The 24,578-nt window shown below is 49.3% G+C and overlaps 1 protein-coding gene across 1 annotated transcript in view; it reads left to right on the top strand.

The window, feature by feature from the left end:
• The window catches only part of oprl1 (opiate receptor-like 1), a 55,226-nt gene extending 30,867 nt beyond the window's left edge, over positions 1-24,359 (top strand). Inside the window, exons 3-6 of the mRNA XM_006807411.3 lie at positions 10,858-10,945; positions 11,058-11,240; positions 11,655-11,739; positions 23,812-24,359. Coding sequence (XP_006807474.1) covers positions 10,858-10,945; positions 11,058-11,240; positions 11,655-11,739; positions 23,812-24,359 — 904 coding nt within the window. The remainder of the gene's footprint in view (positions 1-10,857; positions 10,946-11,057; positions 11,241-11,654; positions 11,740-23,811) is intronic.
• Positions 24,360-24,578: the final 219 nt, after the last annotated feature.

Below are 24,578 nucleotides of genomic sequence, written 5' to 3'. Positions count from 1 at the left end.
TTAAGTCTGCATGCTCTCTGGATAAAAGCAGCAATGAAACCGATAAACGACTTCTTAAATTTGTTGTTGCGTAACACGCCGACTCGAGGACACATTAAAAGGTTAAAGCATCCTCTCAGCCTGTGATTTGTGGCTAATTGGCAGCAGAATTACCTTCTGCAGCCTCTGCAGAGGGAACGTGTGCTGCGTGGCTGCCTTTGACGTGTTAAACAGGGGGAGCAGATTCAGGTCTGCTGACGGATGAATTTACAACCTGCAGGCGAAAGATGTTGAAAGCATGTTGAGCTGTTCGTGCTGCTGCTGTGAACTCGATTTTAAAATAAATTCTGCAGTTCTCAGTTCGTTCAGTGTCAGTGTGTTTTCAGTGTGAAGGGAGCAGATGGTTTAACCCTAACGGATCGTTAACCCGCTGATTTTCTGTGTGTGATTGTGCTCGTGGTCTGTGAGAATCTCATCACGAAGCTTTCCCACCTTCTGTGGACCGATGTCGTGATGATGCCTCCGACACAGATGCTTTCAGGTCTTTTAGACTTTGTGTGTGCAAAGGGTAAATGCTTCTTCAAGGAGAAATTCTCGTTTTGTTTTGCACAGAAACACTTTGTGCGTTTTCCCGTCCTTCAGCCTCTGTCGTCCTCCGGTGTGGTACTGATAATGAGCAGAGACGGCCTGTTCTCGTCTTCTCAAAGCAGAATGAGCTTTGTGCAGCTTTCAGGGCTGCTGCTGCCAACATGACGCAAAGCAAAAGTACACATCTCCAACCCTGATGTGAACATCGTTGTTTTAAACCCTAGAGAGGACGGCCTGTGTCTACCAGACGGGCATTAAACTGATGAGGTCAAATATCCGGCCCTCGAGCGGTGGAGCTCACGGCGTGAAAAACCAGCTCTGATCAGACAGAACAGACGTTTGACAGATGGAGTCTGAGCTCATCGTGCTCATGGGAAACAACCGAGTCTGAATGAAAATGAACCAAAATCACCGAGAGAGAGAGCAGGGACAACACCGTCACGTTAGAAAGGTATAGCGATCATCCACAACTATTTTCAGTTGCAGATGATCAAGGATTCAGAAAGTTTATTCATGCAGGTCCATATGACAGAGAATATGCATCTTCTTTTTGTTTTCATATTTTAATTTGTGCATTTAATTTGGGGCGACCGTGGCTCAGGGGGTTGGGAAGCGTATCTGTAACCGGAAGGTCGCCGGTTCGATCCCCGGGCTCTCTGTCCTGGTCGTTGTGTCCTCGCCTCTGTCAGTCTGCCCCAGGGCAGCTGTGGCTACACCTGCAGCTGCCTCCACCAGTGTGTGAATGTGAGAGTGAATGAATAGTGGAATTGTAAAGCGCTATATAAATGCAATCCATCATTATTTATAATTTATATTTAATTGTGTTGTGGTTTGCAGTGTTTTGTGTTGTTTCACTTTAAATTTGTTTAAAAGGAAAAAGCTGAAAATTTAAATAGTTGAAATGTGAATAGTTGGTTTTTGTATTATATGATTTATTTATTACATTTTATGTGGAGTGAATAAATAAAAGTATATTTACAAACTCCAAAACGCGTAAAAGAAGCACGAACAAATTCCAAAACACAGCAGAAGTGCTCCAGGACACTAGGGGGCAGTGTTGAGCTTTTGTTACCGAGTGGCTACACAAGCCAGCAAGTACCAACGACCGGATTTGGTGTGTGGTAGTAACAGGTAAATGAACCTTTTTTTTTTAATTATTTGAATATATATGAGTGTTTGTGTATAAATACACAATCAATACACACATGCTTTGTGTAATTTAAGTGATCTAGTAGCTCTGTACGTGCTTCAGAGTTAATAATAATAAACTTTCTGAATTCTTTATCATCCAGCTGAAAATAGTTGTGGATCATTACTATACCTTTCTAATGTTGTTGTCCCTCTCTCTCTCCCTCCCGCTCTGTTCCTGTGCTGTAGTGTAACTACCGCCCCTCCCCCCTCTGCTCAGCGTAAGCACTCGCGTGCGAGTGAAGCGGGAAAAAGTGCGAGAGAGAGAGAGAAAACAAAAACCCACGGCTCGCGTCGTTCACTTCAAAGAGCCGGCTCTAAGAGCCGTTTCGTTCGCGACACATCACTCTCGCTTCTGAGCTCAGACGCAGGTTTCACAGGTAAACTCGTGTGAAGAAGTTTCCATATTAACATCTGTAATATTGCAGGATTTGCGAGGAGCCCGTCTCCTCCTCATTTCCTGCACGCGACGCAGCTGCTGGCCTCAGCAGGTTGTGGCCTTCAGCTGTGGAGTTACTGACCGTCTTCATTCACCCCTGTGCTGTGAGCAGGGCAGGAGGAGTGAGAGCGACAGGAAGGAGCTTCCTCTGACGGGTGTCCTGGCTCAGGCAGGAGCTCCTCCACCCTGAGAGGACACATGTGTTCTTCTGGACAGGCCAACAGGAGCAGATCCAGGGTCTGTGGATCGCCGAATCCATCGGGAACATTGTGAGGATGGATCAAATGTGTGTGCTGCTACAAGCGGAGAGTGTTGAGAGGCATTACAGGCATCTGTTTTGTGTCACTGTGATGCACGCTGGCTGCTTGGTCTAATACTATTAGTGTTTTGCACAGAGAGCAGCTGTGTAGAAATGAGTGGGAGAGGTCCTAAAGTCTCAGAAGGAGCAGTGTAATCCTCAGAGTACAAGGAAAAGCCTTCCTCTGCTGTGGGACGTGCTCAGTAATCCCTCTCTCTCCATCCAGCAGGGTGGAGATGATGTAGATCCTTTGCTTTCTTTGAGAACATGGCTGGTGATGCTGTGGGATGATAATACTGTGAACTCTGCAGCAGCTGCCAGCAGTGAATTAGGCTGTGATTGTGGCTGAGAGAGGCTTTCCTTCAACAGCTCTTTCCTCTGAAGATACACATAGAAAAAGCTTCGAGTGAGTCGGGCACAGATAAATGCGTCTTTATGAGCTGTGTCATTAAAGCAGAGACTGCACAGTGCTGTTTATGCAGCTGCTGCTCAGAGGCAGCGTTACCTCCTCTGGACGTGAGCACTTCCTGTGGATCAGCCTCAGGTTTGCTTCACACGGCACAGAGAGAGCGGCTCGATGGCTCGCAGCCGTCGGCACAGATGACACAGAGTGTGCTGTAACCACGTGACACCAGCGGGTGACACCACGGGTGACACCACTGGGTGACACCGCCGAGTGACACCACCAAGTCAGCACCAGGTGACACCACCGGGTGACACCAGCGGGTGAGTCACAACGTGTCAAAGTAACACCACCAGGTGGGAAACACCAGCGGGTGACACCACCGAGTGACACCACCAGGCCAGCACCGGGGTGACACCACCGGGTGGGTGACACCATCGAGTGGGTGACACCGCCAGGCCAGCACCGGGGTGACACCACCGGGTGGGTGACACCATCGAGTGGGTGACACCGCCAGGCCAGCACCGGGGTGACGGGGAGGCTGTACCGTTAACTCGTGTTCTAGTGTTGCGTTGGTCATGACAGGCGTCCTTTCTTTAGAAGCAGGTGGAGGTTAACCACACCCTCCTCCAAACCTCAGAGTTTGTCAATAGAGATAAATGAGTGCTGCTGTCTTTCCTTACTTTTGTCCAGAGGAAACAGAAGTGGAGCCATGTGAGTACTGGAAGAATGATTTGTGATCATATGTAATCACATCCATGACTGATAACTACACCTGCTGGTGGAGCAGCTGAGAGAAAACACTTAGGATCAAAGTTTCTCCAACAGCGTTTCAGCCTCTGTGGTTTCCTCACACACACACACACACACACACGCACACACACACACACACACACACACACACGCACACACACACACACACACACACACACACACGCACACACACACACACACACACACACACACACGCACACACACACACGCACACACACACACACACACACACGCACGCACACACACACACACACACACACACACACGCACGCACGCACACACACACACACACACACACACACGCACGCACGCACGCACACGCACGCACGCACGCACGCACACACGCACGCACACGCACGCACGCGCGCGCACGCACGCACGCACACACACACGCACGCACGCACGCACGCACACACACACGCACGCACGCACGCACGCACACACGCACGCACACACACACACACACACACGCACACACACACACACACGCACGCACACGCACACACACACACACACACACACACACACACACAGTGTAGCGTGTGAATAATTCAGTGATTATTAATATTTGAAGCCAAACGGCTCAGTGGATTAAAGAATCATCAGAGGAAGCAGAGAGAGAAATGAAGTCTGAGAACCACAGAGACGAGGACAGCCTTCGAAGAACAAGCACCATCAAACCGTTTCTGTTTACCTGTTCAAACATCAGATCACTTTGAATCGTCCTGTCATACATGAAGAGCTGCTGCTTCACGGGCCACTCATCATCAACAGAGCTCGGGCCATCAGCTGCTCAGCCTTCAGGCAGACAGCTTTGATGCCCAGAAGCAAGTTTCAGAAACAGGAAGCAAACATGATAAAGTCTGACCGTCATCAGGTCCACGTGTTGCTGAGTGTCACCGGGTCAGAGTGGTGCTGAGTCTGAGGTCTAGACGGCGCCTTTACGCATTTGATTTGAATAAAAACCCAGAGTGATGTGGAGGCAAAGAGAAACTGGCTTCTGATTTCCACTCTGTGTTTGTCTGACACACTCAACCAAAGAACAAACACACAATCCAACAAAAATTCAGTTCAGAATCAAAATGTATCTTCGGGTGAACATAAAAAACTCTGATTTAAAGTTTTGTTTTCACGTCTCAAATAAATAAATAAATAATAAAGTCTCTACATTACTACCGAAACAAACAAGAAGGTCAAAAGTTCCCTCCAAACAAAATGTACATTTTAAACGCACAAATCAGTCCGTGCATGATTACATCGCTCCGCCCATCAAAAAGTCGTCGCCTGTCGTCGGTTGGAAAATGTTTACTATCAGCCAACCTTAGAGGCGGAGCCACAGAGTTTGCTTTTTTTCACGTCACGCTGACTGCTGCTCGCTTTACCGCAGGGAAGGTTTTAATGCTGGTCACAGGAACCTGAGCTAAGCTCCGCCTCCATGCTAACGCGCCGGTGGGCGTAATCACTTCATGCGTGCACTGCTCCTGAAAACATTTCTCTGCAGGTCGGTCTGTGACACGCTCACGTCTCCACGGTGACAGTAGCGCTACAGAGTGTTAAACGAAGCAAAGAATTTGTGTTTTCTGATTGAATTATTGGGATTGCTCCATGACTCACTGCAGCCTTCGTGCATGTCTGCGTGACTCGTGACTCGTGACGGGAGTGAAGCAGACTGGGGTTACCATCAGCCCTCAGCTGGCCTTGAATCTGCGCTTCAGGCAAAGCCTCGTCCTTCAGCTGAAGGGACATCTACAGGAAGAGCGCCTCGCACCACGACAGGTCGGCTCCATCTTCTGTGTGCAGAGCCGATCATCGTCGTCATTTATTCGCCGCGCAGCAGCACATTTCATTATCTGCTGCGAGTGTGTCTGCTGGAAGGTGCACAGGTCTAATTGCATTTATTAATTATAAGATAATGGGCTCATGCAAATAAAGGGGAAAGGTGAAGAGGAAATATGAAGCAGCGAGAGAGCCGAGCAATCAAAGAACCAACAAACACAGGTTTGAATGATTCCAGCTGCTCGACGTGAATCATTAAAGGAGCAGGATGCTCGCCACACTTCCATCAGCTTCATGGCTGTGTGATGTTTTCTGTCTCCGATGGCACCGCAGAAGAAGTCTCCTTTATTATTAGTACAACAATGAGCAGCCAAAGCAACAGGGGTGAGGAGGCGGGGCCCGCCGCCTGGCGGTCTTCAGCACAGAGAAGAACAGACTGGGGCGCTCTGCAGAATACCTGAACACCAAAGCTGATCACTGATTATCATCCAGTCACAAGTCAGCCAACAGCACTAACCACGTGGTTTAACCACGGTGGTCAGTAGTCCTCCATCTTGGCTTTCTGGGTGGAGTTTATGTTCTCTTCAGGTACACCAGGCTCCTCCCACAGTCCAAACACATGCACTTAACGGGGTTAGCTTAGTCCCATTGAGACTCGGTGTACCGGAGACCTGTTCCACACAAACAAACAACAATGAAATGTTCACAGTCGTCTCAAAGACAAAAACATTTGTACGTCTGGAAGTCTGTCGAGGAGCTTCAGGTCCGTCTGTAACGTGGTCCATGAAGACGGAGCAGAGAAGGACAACGCCTTCTTCCTGAGCTCTGCACAAACCGACGGACCGACGAATGTGATCCTGAGAGTGCACTCTGTCAGCAAACTAACATGTACTCTGATAAGAGGGCAGTCAACCAGCAACAGGATTTCGTGTAAATCAGGGGTCCCCAATCCCAGGCCACGAGGGCCGGTGTCCTGTTTTAGATCTCCCCCTGGGTCAACACACCTGAATCACATGATTAGTTCATTACCAGGCCTCTGGAGAACTTCAGGACATGTTGAGAAGGTCATTTATCCATTCAATCAGCTGTGATGGATCAAGGACACATCTAAAACCTGCAGGGCCCTCGTGGACTGGGATTGGGGACCCCTGGTGTAAATGATGTCAGCGTGATCCAGGAAAGTGGCAGCAACGAGTCTTTTGTTAAAGTGAAAGAGAAACGTGCCTTCAGCCTCAGTTTCTTTAATAGCTGGTGACGTAAAGGAAGGACGGTCATCAGCACCGAGGACACAGTTTCAGTGACATTTAAAAACATCATCACACAGCAGTCATACAGTGAACGGTTTGTCTGCTGCTGCACCTGTCCAGGTGTACCCCCACCCTCTGCACACGGCCATGTCTCCGTCCACACTGAGACGGTGTCTTCGGTCAAGGGAAGCAGATACTTTTGAAATGGAAACGATAACACATTTTATCATGTGATGCAGTCATGTGACCAATTAAACTAAGAGGGCCTTACACAGCAGCGGTTTTGTTTGACAGCCCTATTAAAGATGAACATCAGTCTGTACGTGCTGCAGAGAGCTCTTCCTCAGATTCTTTAATCCTTTTGCAACTCTGTACTTTTGTGTTACTCGCAGCAACAACTCCACCTCATCGTTAGTCTGTTTAACAAACTCGCTGCTTTTCCTCAACATTCTGCCGCGATGTTTCAACGAGCCGGAAAGTAAATAAGCAGCAGACAGAAACGAGGCCGAATCCTCTTGCGTTGTATGCAGGACTGGAACGTTTTCGACCGTTTCATTGTGGATGAACAAGTGTTTATAACGACTGAAAACAATAGTGTGGAGCGTTTTTAGATGAATGTTTTCAAATGTGTTCGCATTAGTGCAGCCTAAGGTTTGAATGGTTATAAGGAAGCGTTCAGGTGTGTCCCTCCCTGAGTTGGCACTTTCTCATGCATCTATCCATCTTCTGCCTCGGTAGTCGAAGCTCGCTCATTAACCTGAGATACCTGAACTCGCCCACTCCTCCTGACCCATTCACCCTTTTTCATGAACTGTGATGTAGCCGTCACCATGATTGGAGGTGTTAGTTCTCATCTGTGGTGCTTCACACTCGGCTGGATGCTGATCTGGATCACTGGATAAACCATTGCAAACACTTCGTCTGCAGAAAGCTGAGAGAGGAGCTGCCTGTGCTCATAGCTGTGTAGAGGAAGAAGGTGGGTCAGCAGCAACAACAGAAGTGTGGTTTTTCACAGAAGATACACAAATGATAAATGTTCAAAATGTATTAAACGGTTGACGGTCAGTACCACGGACCTCCCTCTGCCCAGCAGTCAAACAAGCCGTGACTGGTTAGAGAGTTTAAACTGAACACAGATGTGTAATCATCGATAAAGCACTAACAGAAGTGTCAGATCGTTTATGCATTTCTCTAGTTTGCATCCAGTTTGAATATAATGAGGAGGTGGAGTTTGGGGTGGTGGATGGGCGTGCAGCAGCGGCGTGCTGGATTAGCTTGGCTCTGAGGAGCACAGAAGTGGCGAGGAGACAATTAGAGTGAGAGCTGAGGACTTAGCTGAGAGGCGGCGTGAGGCAGTAAAGCCTCTGTGATGGATGCTTAAATATTTCATGCTTGTTTTGGAGATTCCTTAAGTGCAGACGCACAGAGGACGCTAACAGGATCAAGTGTTCGTTTCAGGATTATGAGGGACACACAGCAGTGTGAGCACTTCATTTATCACATTCAGCTGGACCTCAGAGAGGCAGGAGGAGGTCATGGAGAGGAGCTGAGGCACGTTTGCTGCTTCGCGTAAAGCAGGGTCACGCTTTTGGACTAGACAGGTTCGTGGAAATGTCACAGCTTTGCACCGTGTTTCATATTTATATATTCATATAGATGAGTTAGATGTGAGAGATTAGCAGTCATGAATGATACCGACGGAGGTCGCGGGTTCGTGTTCGCCCTGAGAAACCTCTTCGGGTCTTTATTTGACCTGACTGTGTTGTCAGAGCAGGGTCAGATCCACAAACAGTTCATTTACACCGTCACCAGGTGCAGTGGTGGAAATCCAGGTAGGGGAAGCTTTCTCACACTCGCTCTCTTCTTCACACTGCAGCTAACACGTCCACGCGGCGGTTGGTCACAGGTCCGGGAAAACGACACACAAGACACATCGGTCACACAGAATCACAGATTAACACAAGAAAACTTCACTGAAGGCGCACTGACGTCTCGCACAATCATCCAGAGACTGTCTGCGTCCCAGCCTGATGGCCAACAGGTGTGTGGGCCGAGGGCGGGAGCAGTAAGCTCCACCCAGGCGGAGTGGCGAGAGAAGTAATCAAAAACACAGGTAGCCTTGCAGGGCAGACACGGGGACCATGACGTGTTCGCAGGATTACTGTTAAACACAGCGGAGACGTTCTCAGGGGTCGAGGATCCCTCTGCAGACGTATCTTCAGATGTGCGCACCAGAAGAAACGAAGAGAAGCCGGGAGCCATCCAGCTTTGATGGAGAGACGAGGTTTGTTGTGTTGCTGACAGGCAGACTGACTGATGATCTTTGTTTTCATGAAGGATCATTTCTGCGCAGCACGCAGAGTCTGGATCTGTTTCTTCCTGGGACGCTCTTTAAGCTGCACGAAGGACTCGTTTGTCTTCAGTACTTGTGTTTCTTACCGTCGGCGTGCTTTTGCAGCGAAGCACAATCCTGCAGTAAATCATCAAAGCAGCCGAGCTGATGAAACTCGGTGCAAACGCAGTGCTGTAAAAATGTTTGTGAGAAGACACGACTGCCCGACGCTTCTCTGAGCCTCACCTGTCACTCTTTGTGCCCACGAGCACTGAACTCATGATCAGCATCTCAGGGTTTTTAACTACAGCAACAGAAGAGAGAGGAGGTGGAGAGGAGGGGAGATGTGAAAATGGGCGGAGAGCTCAGCTGAACACCATCAAATATTCTGTGTGAAGACTCCCGAGCTCCCGGCAAGACTCCAGCATGCACAGGGAAGGAGGCAGGAAGGAAGGACAGGAAGGAAGGACAGAAGGAAGGAAAGAACCAGGCGAGAGATGAAAGCAGCTGATTGGAGCTGGGAGGTGGAGCAGTGAAGAGCAGCAAGAGTGGAAAGGTGGAGGAGAAAATAAATGATAATGATAATAGCAGACCAAACGTGACCATCGTGAGAGTCAAAAACAGGAAGTTTGACCTCCTGCCGACGCACCTGCAGCGTCTTCCTCCACCTGTCTGGCTGCAGGTGAGGAGCAGTAAATTCATTTTGAGAGTGAAATAATCCAGAAGCACATAAATAGAAATTAAGATTTCCCTGGATGAATATTGTGACGGCTGAACGTCGCCGCTCCTTTGCCTCTCTCAGCCGCTCTCCACGAATCTTCATCTCTCAGTTTTGACCTTTAAGACCTGATTTGAACTTAATAAAGGCGACTTCCTGTGCAGGTGGAGGCGGAGGGCTGACAGGGATACATCAGGGAGGCGACGAGAGGCAGGAAAGCATAAAAGAGTGAAAGACACAGATGTTGGGAGGAAGCGAGGAGCATCGGCTGAAACCGAAGCTGCAGAAATAATAAGAGGACTGAAGAGGAAAGGAGGCAGAGGAGGAGACGAGAGGAAGAGTGGAAGAAAGAAGGGGATGTGCTGAGGAGAGAGAGCGAGGGTAAAACTGAGGGAGGGGGGGGTTTGACTGCACTGCGTTTTCTACACTTGGTTCAAAATTGCAGCAGCCGATGCGCTCAGATAAGACGCAGGTCACATGACTCTCCGCCGCGTGCTTCTGTTTGTGTTTCCTCTACATGTCTGCCATCCTCCCGGTGGTTCCTAAGTTAAGGTTAAAAAAGCAGAGCTTGCCCCTCACCCGACTCTTCATCAGCCGCCTTAGACCTAGTTTTAGATTTAGGCTCGGCTCAGGCTCGGCGCGGGCTCGGCGCGGGCTCGGCACAGGCTTACCGCGGGCGCTGTTCACAGGCTCAGACGGGTTGCTAGGTTACAAACCTGTCTTCTAGGTGTTGACAGCGCCTCCTGCTGTCTCTCAAATCACACACACGTGACTAAAGTGCGTCACGTGACGGTTCAAGTTTGAAGATGTCGCATTGAAACGCCGTCACGCGAGGGTCCGAGCTGAAGCTGGCGGTCACGCGGCCTCTGTGGGAGGTCACAGCGCTACGCGTGCCTCCTGCAGTCGGGCTGCAGAACAGCTGGACCGAGCGCTCCTCCTCATCTGCCACAATAAAAATCAAACAAACTAAAAAAATGTTTTTACAAATTTGCCTCAAGTCCCTCCCCTTCTTGATTTTGATTGGTGGCATTGATGAAGTGATGGTCAGCGGTGGTGATCTGCTGTGTTGTCAGGTGCTTCACTGAGCTGTGTCTGAACTGATTCTTCTCGCTCAGGTACACCAAGATGAAAACTGCCACCAACATCTACATCTTTAACCTGGCCCTGGCTGACTCGCTCTTTCTGGCTACGCTACCTTTCCAGGTACGGCATCGTCTGCACGCGTGCAAACTGTAGGTTGACCAGCTGTTCCTTCAGGAGCTCCGGCTCTGTGACCCTGAGCAGTTGTGTGATTCTGCTTTCTGGATGTTTGCAGGGCACTGATCTGTATCTGGGCTTCTGGCCATTCGGGAACACTCTGTGCAAAGTGATGGTGTCCATCGACTACTACAACATGTTCACCAGCACCTTCACGCTGACGGTGATGAGCATAGACAGGTACGTGGCTGTGTGCCACCCTGTCAAAGCGCTGGACATGAGGACTCCTCACAAGGCCAAGGTACGTTTGATCCTAAAAGCCGCCGCTGTGACATCACCGTCTCGCTCCTATCAGAGGGAGGCGTTCGTTTAGTCTAAATCAGTGAAACGTTACGAACCAGCAGCTTTGCTGACCTTTCTGACTATAAACTGTCAGCCAGAGGAGTTGCCTCCTGCTGGTCGTTGTGTAGAATGCATGTAGAGGTTTTCTACGGTGTTTTGACTGTTTTTATAGACGTATCAGCACCTTAATATGAAGCCCTGATTGGCTGTAAACCCCTTAAAGGCTGAATATAAAATTCCAGTTTTCTGGAAATGGAGAGTTTATTGAACCATCTGACAAATTTGTTTTCAAATTTCCGTGTATGACTCTTGATTTGTGTAAAAGTGATGAAGTCTTAAAAACATTAAAGCGTTCATGTCTTCATGTGTTCAGGTGGTGAACATCTGTGTGTGGGTGCTGGCGTCCGCCTTCGGAGTTCCAGCGACGTTCCTGGGAAATGTGGAAGAGCACGAGAACAGTACGCCACGTGCACACACACGCACGCATGCGCACACACACACATCTCAGTTTGACCGAGGACCACAGGCTGCAGATCTGACGTGTACGCCCTGCACAGCTCCACGTCTACATAAAACCATCATCAGCTGCAGCGACCTGTTCCCACGAGCGCTGCATCTGCTGCACCGTAGGGCATTGAATTTAATCACAGCTTCGGGCTGTAGGGGAATTTAATCCTAATGACAACTACGAGTGAAACAGGGCTGTTAAAGCTGCAGCACAGCGCCCTCACTCCTCTCTGCTCCAGCGAGAAGCTCTGACTCTGTGATGTCTATTTCCTGCTTACAGCAGACAGACTTTAACACTAGAACATGCAGACTGCTGTTATAAATGGCCTGTATTTGTATAGTGCTTTACACACACATCCACACACTGGTGATGGCAGCTACATTGTAGCCACAGCCACCCTGAGGCGCACTGACAGAGGCTGCCGGACACTGGCGCCACCGGGCCCTCTGACCACCACCAGTAGGCAACGGGTGAAGTGTCTTGCCCAAGGACACAACGACCGAGACTGGGGCTCGAACCGGCAACCTTCTGATTACAAGACAAACTGCCCACTCTTGAGCCAGGATCGGGTTAGCTATAACCCTAAGCCTGGCCTGCCTCCTTGGAGCGAGGGCCGAAGTGAAGCTGTTGAGTCACCGCTCGACCTCGGGACCAAAAGGATAAGATGGAGGAGGCCTCGAGGAGGGTGTGTGGATCAGCCAGTCAGGAGGAACTTTATGTGCCTCATGTAGTGATTGGTGCTCTCAGTAAAGATCCTCAGTCTCTTATCTCTCCTGAGGACACGTCAGTGGAACAAAGAAGAACCTGACGTGAGGCAGAGGCTGCACTTCGCAGCGAGACGTGGCCGAGCACTGATGTGAACAACACAGATATCAGCGTCCCTGCACAGACTGCACCTTCAGATACTTCCATAGAGATGAATGAAATACAGCAACGTGCAGCTACACACTGCTGCCTGCAGAGAGGGTGTGATCAGTATCTGCTCTTCCTGCTGTCACTGCGCGCTGACTAATGCTGTTAACCAATGTCAGCATGTCTTTATCACCACTTTGACTGAATAATAAAGCAGAAGGCCGTGACACGAGGCTTTCGTTTAAAAGGAGGCTGCACACGTGCAGGTCAGAGTCGCCGTACCGGTGCAGATCACGGAAGACGCTGTTTCCAGCATCGTGTTTTATTCATGGATGCACTGCAGCAGCAGCTCTGCACCACAGCCCTGCATCTCGGGGTAAACTCATTAATCACAGGTTTGTCAGCCGGGAGGCCCGCGGAGCTTTGTGGCTGCTTTTCACAGTCACAGGAGAAATCCACTAAGGTTTTATACCTAAACTCTTAGAATTCACCAGGTTATATAATTTCAGATGATCACTGTAATAGTATAATAGATAACACTGAAGACAGGAGTAGCTTTTCAGTCGGACTGTGGTCCTAACGTCTCCGCGAGCTCTGGCAGGACACAGCAGACTGAGGATACAGGTGCCAGAGCCATTACTGCGCCCCTTCACAGGGAGGCGGGTGCTCAGGAAGGCCTCGTGGACGCCTCCTCTTAGACGTTTTCTCAGCAGACCCAGAACTCACTGGAGAGACCTCATCTCTGTCTTGTCTGGCTGGAAAAACCTGGATAGTGGAAAATACTGCACGGGAGGAGCCCAGCCTACAACTTCACTTTGGATAAGAAGAAGGAAGCTGGTGCACGGGCCTGCTGTGTACACATCGAGCAGGAGCAAGTTTTTGATGCTCACCGGGCTGGAAGAAGATTCTGCAGCATCTCTGAAGAGTTTACCCTCAACCAATCAGCACAGACTAATCAGCGATCACTCCCAGAGGAGGAAGCTGTTAGACTCTGAGCAACAAGGTGTGCAGATCAGGGCAGCCTGTCTGCAGACGTGTTCAACTTTACAAGGAGGGAGTTGAACGCTGTGTTTAGCATCAGAACTCACTTCATCAGGAACACGTGGCCGCGTGCTGCTTTAGGTCTGTCTGGGTCAGCGCGGCTCGCCATCGTCAGCATCCACCTGTGACGGGCTGGGAGCGAGACCATAAACCTGCTTGGTCGCAGCACTGCGGGAAGCCACGTGCACGGCTTTGCTTCAGTTCAGGATCAGGTTCTGTTCCCGTCCTCGTCAACTGTGCTGAGCTCAGCCCTGACAAGCTTTTCATTTTGGCTGTAGCTCAGGCGGCAGAGCCGGTCAGCCACTAATCAGGTCGGTGGTTCGATCCCAGGCTGCCTCCTGACTGCATGCCAAATATCCTTGGGCAAGAAAGTAACCCCGTGTTTGCCTACTGGTGGTGGTCAGAGGGCCCGGTGGCGCCAGTGTCCAGCAGCCTCGCCTCTGTCAGTGCGCCCCAGGGTGGCTGTGGCTACAGTGTAGCTGCCATCACCAGTGTGTGGATGACTGTAGTGTAAAGCGCTTTGCAAATGCAGGCCATTTTATCCCATTAAAAGCTGAGGCCTGGCTGCAGATCAACTGCAGGCGCGTTAGATTCAACTCAAATTGGTCTCTCTGCGTGAGACGTCTCAGGACTGCTGAGGTGCGTCTTCAGACAGTGAATGGCAGAGCAAAGCGGGATGTTATCAGGCTCGCCGTTTCCTCATGACTGGAGTGTTGATGAGCGCTGACCTGGTGTGCAGGCCCGACTGGGCTGGTGAAACAAGCTTTGTTTCACTTTTCTCAGCTGTGTTTGCTTGGCTGTGTCTCTCTCTGAAGCACAAACATCCGTAATTATGAAACCCACTGCGCTCGTTCCCAGGACGTACTCTGAATCCTCTTTGTTGATGCTGAGCATGTCTGTGCTCTTTAACCTGCTCTCTGCTGCTCGTCATTAATAATGTGTTTCAGCGGCGTTTACCTCACTTTGTCCTTCAGCGTTTGGCGTTTTGACTGGCCGCTTAGCTTCGATTCTCATCATTATTCATCGTCTGGTGTAAAGACCTGGAGCACACAACAGCGCTCCAACATATCGACCATCGCAGGATCTGTCAGAAGAGCTCTGATCCCCTCCCAAAAGCACAAGCACCAAATTGCAAATGTTGGGCACTGATGAGGCTCAGACGGACTTTAATCACTAACACGGCTCGTTTGGTGACATCTGACATGCTCTCTGTAGGGAGCCTTCAGCACAGGGTTTAAAATGTTCATGAAACTGAATTTATTTGTTTTTCTGCACATGAACACAATTATTTTGAATCTAGTCTCATATTTTGTCGTCCTGGGTCAGTTGACCCACTGTTTTGATGTCATTTTGTATTATGGTTTATGTCTAAGTAGGACAGTAGAAACGGTGTGAAGTTGGCCAACAGTAGAGATTTTGGCTACACCGCTCTACCACGATAGCGCATGTTGATGGTTCATCAAGCTGCGCCTGTTTTGGTCGAAAGCATTGGGGGTTAGGGTTAAACAACATCATCTGCAAATTATGTCGCGCGACAGTAACAGTGAAGAGACGAAGCACGTTTTGGAATATGGGGAAAGCCAAAAACTGCGCTTCCTCCACTTCTGTACCATTGATTCATTAATGTTGAATTCTCTCACAGCTGCTCTATTGTGTGTTTGTGTCAAGTCCTGCCTGACATTTGGGTCCAATCCTGCCTGCTCCACACACAGTTCATGACATATTTGCTCATTCATGTGTGCAAGAAGAGAAGTTCTGGAAGTTCTGGAGGCTTGATGTGTCGGGGCTGATGATTCCTGTTGATTTGTTTCGTCATAAAAACTTGTGAGACAGTCTTAGAAACAGGCGACAGTTTAGATTAAAATGACATGAATTCAAACCGCAGGTTGATTGGTTACTGGGCTCCAAACAAATGCAGAAAGCGTTGAATGAGCATTTACTTTATTGTGTGAACTCTAAAACAGCTCGTTGGAAAGCTTTAAAGGAAATCCCAGTCTGATGGCAGGAATTCTGATCAGAGGCTTTGGCTGAGCGTGAGCGATTCAATTCAATTCAATTTTATTTATATAGCACCAAATCACAACAGCAGTCGCCTCAAGGCGCTTTATATTGTTCAGTAGATACAGAGAAAAACCCAACAGTCATATGACCCCCTATGAGCAAGCTCTTTGGTGACAGTGGGAAGGAAAAACTCCCTTTTAACAGGAAGAAACCTCCAGCAGAACCAGGCTCAGGGAGGGGCGGGGCCATCTGCTGTGATTGGTTGGGGTGAGAGAAGGAAGACAGGATAAAGACATGCTGTGGAAGAGAGACAGAGGTTAATAACAGGTATGATTCAATGCAGAGAGGTCTGTTAATACATAGTGAGTGAGAAACGTGACTGGGGTGTGAACAGATTCTGCAAATGAGCTGAAAAAATGCAACAAGAGCCACTGAGCACGTGCTAGAGGACACAGAGCTCTGCTCTTATTGGTGCACAGATTCCATTTACCCATTTACAGCAGAGCGCCAACGGGCGCCGCTGAAGCAGCCTGTAGGACAGTTAAAACATCGTCGTCATCCTTTGAATCACAAACCAGGACATGAAGCCTTGTTTCTGCTCCAGATGTTCAAAGGTATGAAACGGTTGGAAAGTTTACTTGTTTGCCACATCTGCTCTCAGACGCTGCTCTTCATTCCTCTCCGTATAGACCCGTCGGTTTCTGCTAAATGCCTCCACCTGCTCCTTCTCTGCACTCTGAGCCCACTCGGGCACTTATATCTGTTGATGTAAGTCACACGCCTTCATATTTATGAACTCATATAAATGAACAATCCTGCCTGTGTGAGAGTGAGGAGGAGGGGAGCTGAAGCTCAAACATAAACGTCTCCTAAAAAGGTCAAAATATCCAGAGAATGCTGCTCAGTTCAGTCGCACGCACAAAAGAAGCTTTTCTCATTCTAAAGGCATTTACACACCGACCCTGAACGCAGACTCACACAGACCAACACAGACCGACAAAGACTCACACAGACCAACGCAGACTCACACAGACTCACACAGACCAACACAGACAAACACAGACTCACACAGACTCACACAGACCAACACAGACCGACAAAGACTCACACAGACCAACACAGACCAACACAGACCAACACAGACTCACACAGACTCACACAGACCAACACAGACCGACAAAGACTCACACAGACCAACACAGACTCACACAGACCAACACAGACCACACAGACTCACACAAACCAACACAGACCAACACAGACTCACACAGACTCACACAGACCAACACAGACCGACAAAGACTCACACAGACCAACACAGACCAACACAGACCAACACAGACCTCACAGACTCACACAAACCAACACAGACAAACACAGACTCACACAGACTCACACAGACCAACACAGACAAACACAGACTCACACAGACTCACACAGACCAACACAGACCGACAAAGACTCACACAGACCAACGCAGACTCACACGGACCAACACAGACTCACACAGACTCACACGGACCAACACAGACTCACACAGACTAACACAGACCGACAAAGACTCACACAGACCAACACAGACCTCACAGACTCACACAGACCAACACAGACACACACGGACCAACACAGACTCACACAGACCAACACAGACCTCACAGACTCACACAAACCAACACAGACAAACACAGACTCACACAGACTCACACAGACTAACACAGACTCACACAGACCAACACAGACCCACACAGACCAACACGGACTCACACAGACTCACACAGACCAACACAGACTCACACAGACTCACACAGACCAACACAGACCCACACAGACCAACACGGACTCACACAGACTCACACAGACTCACACAGACTCACACAGACCAACACAGACCAACACAGACTCACACAGACTCACACAGACCAACACAGACTCACACAGACCAACACAGACCCACACAGACCAACACAGACTCACACAGACTCACACAGACTCACACAGACCCACACAGACTCACACGGACCAACACAGACTCACACAGACTCACACAGACCAACACAGACTCACACAGACTCACACAGACCAACACAGACCAACACAGACTCACACAGACCAACACAGACCCACACAGACCAACACAGACTCACACAGACTCACACAGACTCACACGGACCAACACAGACCAACACAGACCCACACAGACCAACACAGACTCACACAGACCCACACAGACCAACACAGACTCACACAGACTCACACAGACTCACACGGACCAACACAGACCAACACAGACCCACACAGACCAACACAGACTCACACAGACTCACACAGACTCACACGGACCAACACAGACTCACACAGACCAACACAGACCCACACAGACTCACACAGACCAACACAGACCAACACAGACTCACACAGACTTTTTCGGCTCACCTGTGTTTCTTCCACTTCCTGTTTGTGTTCCATGTGGATAACATGCTGTCCCCATTCAGGATTTCTGCTCCCAGAGATCTAACAACAAAGCGGCGCGTCAGACACTGACTGCGATTGGTCGACTCTGCTGTTCTCTATGAGTCAGCTGATCTTGACCAGGTGTGTCAGCTGACACCAGGTCAGCCTGTAGCCGCCATGAGGAACGACGGCTAAGGAGCCCTGAGCCCACGCTCAAGTCTGCTGCTCATATCTTCCGTTTTGTTCTTGTAGTCGCTGCCCAAAGCTCGTGGTCACAGGTGAGAGGGAGGTTGCCCCTCCCCCCAAAAAAAGGATTTTTCTGCAGTTGGTTTTGGCGTGTTTGCAGGGTGCGCTGACGAAAGGCGTTCAGCTTCATAAAATCCATCCTTAAAACAGTTTCTGTGCACGCTGCTCTTTTTGTTCGCCGTGACTCGCTGAATCGATGCTGGAACTTTTCTGACATTTATTTCTGCGCTGAACTAATCGTTGGGACACGTGGCCGCACGCAGCACACTTATTAGCTGCTGAATGGAGCGATGCGCTGCAGCAGAGAGATCCGGAGTGCGGCAGCTCCTTATTGATCGGCCTGCAGCGACGGCCTAATCCCATCATCGCTTTTATTAGTCTGAGCTACATCTGCACCGCCTCCTCTGCCGCCTCCTTCTCCTCTTCATTGCCTGTTTCTCCTCCTCTGTTCAGCTTTGCTCTGGTTCGTTTCATCCTCTTTTCATCCTCTTCCTCACCTGTCGGCTTCAATCATGAAACATTTCTCCTTCCCGTCTCTCTTTCATCTCTCGTAAGTTTATTCTTCTTTATTCTCATCTGTTTAGTTTTACTTCCAGTTCAGATCTTTGTCTTTATCCCCTGCTGCATTTCATTTCAAACTCCTGTCTCACATCTTCGTTCCCATCCTCCTTCTCCATCTGCTCTCCTTCTTCCTGTGTAATTCCACCTCGTTGACCTGCTCTTGGAGCTTCACTGTGCTCCTCTTCCTCTTCTGTCTCCTCCAAACAAACAGAGGGTCGAGCAGCTTCAAAGCTGACGGCTGCAGGCGCCGTCACAGCTCGCTGCTCACAGTAATTGGGGTCAAAAGCCTTGCACAAGGACAGGGCGGCAGGATGGAGGCCAGAATCAGCAGCTCCCTGCTGTCAGACCGATCTGTCCAAAACAACACGGCGACAGGTGCTGCACACTCTTCAGAGGGTGGAGTTATCGCAGCATCCACAAACACAGAAAGGTGGGTGGAGCTTCAGTGACATGCCCCGCTGGTTTGTGATGTTTTACTGCTGCCACCATCTTGGTTCAGATACGAAAAGAGCAACACGGTGTTAGCCAATCAGCATGCAGTTTCATACCGCCAATCCATGATGACTGAGCGTGAAGTCACCAGCACTGATTACGGAGGTTCTGTTTCACATACACTTCTACAGGAAGACTTATCGCCATCTGGTGGCCATCAGATAGGATTTTGGCAGAGGTGCTACTGCGTGGCGTTGTTTTCCGGAAACCAACCAACAAGTTGTTACGACATGGATAATACGAAACATCACGGCACATTTGTTCGTCCCCTGAGCAGGACAGCCACGGTCCCGATGAAAGACGAGAAAACTTGAGCAAGTATTGACTGCGGTTGTGACTGAATGGCGACACCTGTGGTTCAGGAGAATACTGCAGCACCTTAACAGCGAGCATAAATAGAAGTGACCGTGTGATGATGTTACAGACCCAACGTGACCAGTGGGGAGGCTTTACTGAGGACGCGCTACCTGCAGATCTGTATCTGGTACAGAGCAGAGAGACAAACAGATCATCTGGATCTTCAGACCTGACACTGATGCTGCTCTCTATGAAGATCACAGCTTTCCACTTTGATAACCTGATTTTTTGCTTTTTTACGGCACTAAAGGAGAAAAACTGGGATGACGTGGAATTATCTGAGTCCTAACACGTGGCAGGTTTGGACCAAAGACTGGACAGTGATCAGGCTTCTTGAGTTTTCTGTCTGCAAGCTTCCACCTGTCAAACATCGTCACGCGGAGGTTTGTGTTCAGGTGGCAGCACATCAAGAGCCAATCACAGCAAAGCTACAGGTCCCGTACTGTGTAACAAAGAAAGGAGAAAGCGATGAGGGAATGCGCGAGGAAGGCTGTTTCACTCTACAATCAGAGGTTGTCACGACGATATCAATATATCTCTTAAATTAAAACTGACAGAAATAGTGAAAGAATCAGGATCAGACGTGAGGCGCTGCCGACAGAAACAGAAGAGGTCACGTGAACGAGATTGTAGGGTGGTTTGTGGGCGGAGCTAGAGTGGTGTGTTTAAACTCAGCATTATATAGGCTTAAAAATCTCCGTAGTGTTGTCAGCGACAGAGTGCTGAGACTGTTGTGTGACGCACTGATGGGTGAACGCTCGAGCAGACCCTCTCTACTCTACCTCAGAGTCAATCTTCTGTCTCCGTCTCTTGAACTTAAAGATGAGATAAAATACACAAGGTCCAAACTGGGGTGGGCGGGGTCAACCCCCTACGTCGCATTTAAAAATGTGAGACGTGTCCAAAGAGCCGTTACTAAGTGAGTGCAGGCTGACCTTTTCCAGAACTGCGACACTGCAGCGGTGTCTCTCAGATTTCCACCAATCACAGACCGAAAAGTAGACCTGTCCACCGTCACATGACCTCTGAGCACGCTCGACTTGTTCTGCACTACTGTTGGCACGTCGTCTTAGTAACTGACACACACATCTGGGAGGCCCAGAGCGCTTCATTTTCACTGAGACACATTCACGTCGGGTTTAGAAATGAAGAAGCAGATACTTTGATAAAAACCTGATAGTAGTCAAACTGAACGTAAAACAGTGACTTTTAAATGGTAAATGGCCTGCATTTATATAGCACCTTACTAGTCCCTAAGGACCCCAAAGCGCTTTACATATCCAGTCATCCACACATTCACACACTGGTGATGGCAGCTACATTGTAGCCACAGCCGCCCTGGGGCGCACTGACAGAGGCGAGGCTGCCGGACACTGGCGCCACCGGGCCCTCTGACCACCACCAGTAGGCAACGGGTGAAGTGTCTTGCCCAAGGACACAACGACCGAGACTGTCCAAGCCGGGGCTCGAACCGGCAACCTTCCGATTACAAGGCGAACTCCCAACTCTTCAGCCACGATCGCCCGGGATTTAAGACGGGATTTTAAACACCGTATAGACTCTGAAGTACGAAAATCAAGTCACTCCAGAGTCCAGGCCCGATCTCCTCTACGCTTTAACCTCGGCTGTACTGAGAGCATCTGTTGGATGATCTCAGGGCTGTTTTGAGGTGAAATATGTGGAGGAGGTTGCCACCGTTTAACACTTTAAAAATCTTAAAACCAACACTGGACAGGGAGCCGGTGTAAGTTTGTCTTCTAACACCTGTTCAAAGACGTGCAGCAACATTTTGGACTAACTGCAGGCGACGGAGAGACGAGTGTTGGAGACCCAAACAGAGCACTGCAGCAGTCCAGTCTAGTGGTGATCAATACGTTTGTCTTCAGGAGGAAGATCAGACATCGCTTTGGCAGTTTCAGCTAACTGATGAAAACTGTTTTTCACAGCTTGGTTCTCTCATTTAAAGATCCGACTAAAGACACTCTGAGGTTTCTAACAGTCTGAGAACGATGACAAGCGAGAGGACCGAGGGTCTGAGTTAGCTCATCCAAAGGGGCGTGGCCTCCAATCAGTTCAGTCTGGTTTTTGTTTAGGGAGAGAAAACTCTGCTTTAACAGCTTTAACATCATGTAGACGGTTAAGCAGAGGCTGCAGTGGGACATAATTGGAAGTGTGTGTGGTTGTTGCTCTCGCTGGGTGAATCGCTGTCATGGCTCTGCAGAGTTTGCTGTTACTTTTTCTTAGGACATTTTCTCAGGGATGGCTGAATTAATGGTGACAGGAAGTGTTTTCACTGTGCAGTGTGAAAATGGTTAGGAATTAGAAACAAAGTGCTGCCTCTGTAGTTAAAAGTAGGCTGTAATTAGTGTGAAGTCTCCGCGGACTGTAAAATGCTCTTAATTCATTACAAACACACTTGTTGGATCAGGACCCGTCTGATTGGTGCAGAGCTTGGCCGTGGCTCGTGCTTCTGCACTCAGGCCTCAGGAATAAAAAGATCTGCCTGTAATCTGCATCCTTCAAGCATATCAATAAAACATCAAATCCAGCTAATGTCAGCTAACTTACCTGCCAACAGGTAATCAATCATTTTTAGGCCCGTTTGTGGTGTCTTTGGTGAATCGATGGCAGCTCGTCTGAGCAGAGTCAGGCGCTGCCCCTGACTCCTCCCAGCACTGTAACACTAAACCCTGTCAAAGTTCTAGATGAACATGACCGTGTCCGCTTTGGTCTGAGCATCTTAATCTCAGTAAAGACCTTCACTGGGTGCGAGCAGGACGAGTCCATCAGAGGAACAGCTCGGACTCAGAGAGGCTGAGATGGTTTGCACATGTGTGGAGGAAGGAGGGTGGAGGATGAAGATGGACCTGAAGAGAAGAGGAAGACCTTTATTTAATGGACAGGTCAGTTAATCGAGGTTGATTGGTAACTGTGGTCACATGACTCGATTCCGGTATGAAACGTTGTGTTTCTGGAAGGAATTTTTTCCAATCTTTGTGAGTTTGGGCTCTTCCTCCAAATGAAGGATGAGCTCATCGTTCTCAGTGCTGGACTTAAAAGACTAGTATGTGAGCTCAGGTCTAAGCGGAGTCTTTAAGGTGCAGTTTTCAGTTATTTAGTGGATGCAGGTGATGAAGGTGAACTGATGAGGGTGCGCTGCAATCAGGTATCTGACCGGCTGAAGAAGGTCGGAGCTGTTTTAAGGTGCAGTTGTGAACCGTGGCTGTTTACGCTGTGATGTCCCACTGACATGCCTGTGTTTGATTTGGAAGTGTGTTGGTTTTGGATTTTCAGGTGTTTGCGGTGAACTTTTGTTCTTTTTCCTTCTGGTGGCTCCTCCGTTGGGTTGTGGCATAACTCTGCAGTCATTACTTTCTTATCTCTCCATGGGCTCAGACACATTTATCTTCCTGTCTGCCTTCTCCAGCTGCAGACTGTATTATGATTAAACTGATTAAACCAGCTGACTCTCCTGTCACTGCTCATTCATACAGTCATACCTTGTATCCTTTGCACCTCCCATTTTTCTTTTTGCTTTGCCTGTTTCTGTTATTAGCATACTAATTAGCATTTTTAATAAGCACATTAATATGCAGACATCAGGAACGGTGTTCCCTGTAGGTTCTCTTCCATCCTGCCCGGCTGCATTGCAAATGAGTAGCTGGAGGTTTACTCCTCTCTGAGTGCCGGACTGTGGATCCTTGAACTAAAACTGGAGCATACATCCAATCAAAAGCAGTATAACACACACGATTCTCCACCAGGAACTCATGAGGACAAAGCGCTGCCGTACACTCGACGTCACTGTGAACTCGTAAAATCACGTTATTCAAAACAAACCCTGCCGCGTACTTCTCTGTGTAACTCGTCACACTAACATATTCCATCTTTAATAGAACAACATCAGCCGCTGTCCTTGACATTCATGCCAACAACACATACACCGACCAACCTACATCTCCCCCTGCCCTCCCCCTTTTTCTCCCGTAATTAATACTTTATTTCTCTTTTGAACTTGTAGGTTTGGAGTGCATAGTGGCTCTGCCCGAGCCAAAGACCCACTGGGATCCCGTCTTTGGTACCTGTGTCTTCGTCTTCTCCTTCCTCATCCCTGTGGCCATCATCAGCATCTGCTACAGCCTGATGGTCAAACGCCTGCGCAGCGTCCGCATCCTGTCTGGCTCCAAGGAAAAGGACCGAAACCTGCGGCGCATCACCAGGATGGTTCTGGTGGTGGTGGCGGCATTTGTGGTGTGTTGGACCCCAATCCAAATCATGGTTCTGGCTCAGTTTCTGGGCTTCAACCTGAGTAGCCTATTCACAGTGGTCCTCATGCACTTCTGCATCGCGCTAGGCTACGTCAACAGCAGCTTGAACCCCGTGCTCTACGCCTTCCTCGATGAAAACTTCAAGCGCTGCTTCCGAGAGTTCTGCCACCCGTCTCCATTCCGCCTCGACCCCCAGCAGTCTGGCAGGATGAGGAGCATCGCCAGGGAGGTGGCGGCTGCCTACAGCTGCAAAGCCGGAGACGGTGGGGGGCTAGGGGGAGGGACGCCGAATCCAGCATGACTAGGCGTGGAGCTCCCCTTGGTGGGGGTGGACCCCCCACAGAGGGGAGAGACCCCTGGAACTGGGAACTCCAACACAGAATTGACTCAGATTACAGCTCTCTAGCGGCACGAGCCCTCCCGCCCCCCAACGAGGAGACTGGCCTGGGGCGGGGGGGAGGGCGACAAGGAGGATGAGTTTGAAAGGAAAAGGATTTAGGGATGGAAATAGGGGATGTGG

This window comes from Neolamprologus brichardi, chromosome 20 (genome assembly GCF_056152115.1).
Source record: "Neolamprologus brichardi isolate AB-2024 chromosome 20, ASM5615211v1, whole genome shotgun sequence".
Classification (NCBI taxonomy): Eukaryota; Metazoa; Chordata; class Actinopteri; order Cichliformes; family Cichlidae; genus Neolamprologus; species Neolamprologus brichardi.
This window is presented reverse-complemented; position numbering and strand designations above follow the sequence as displayed.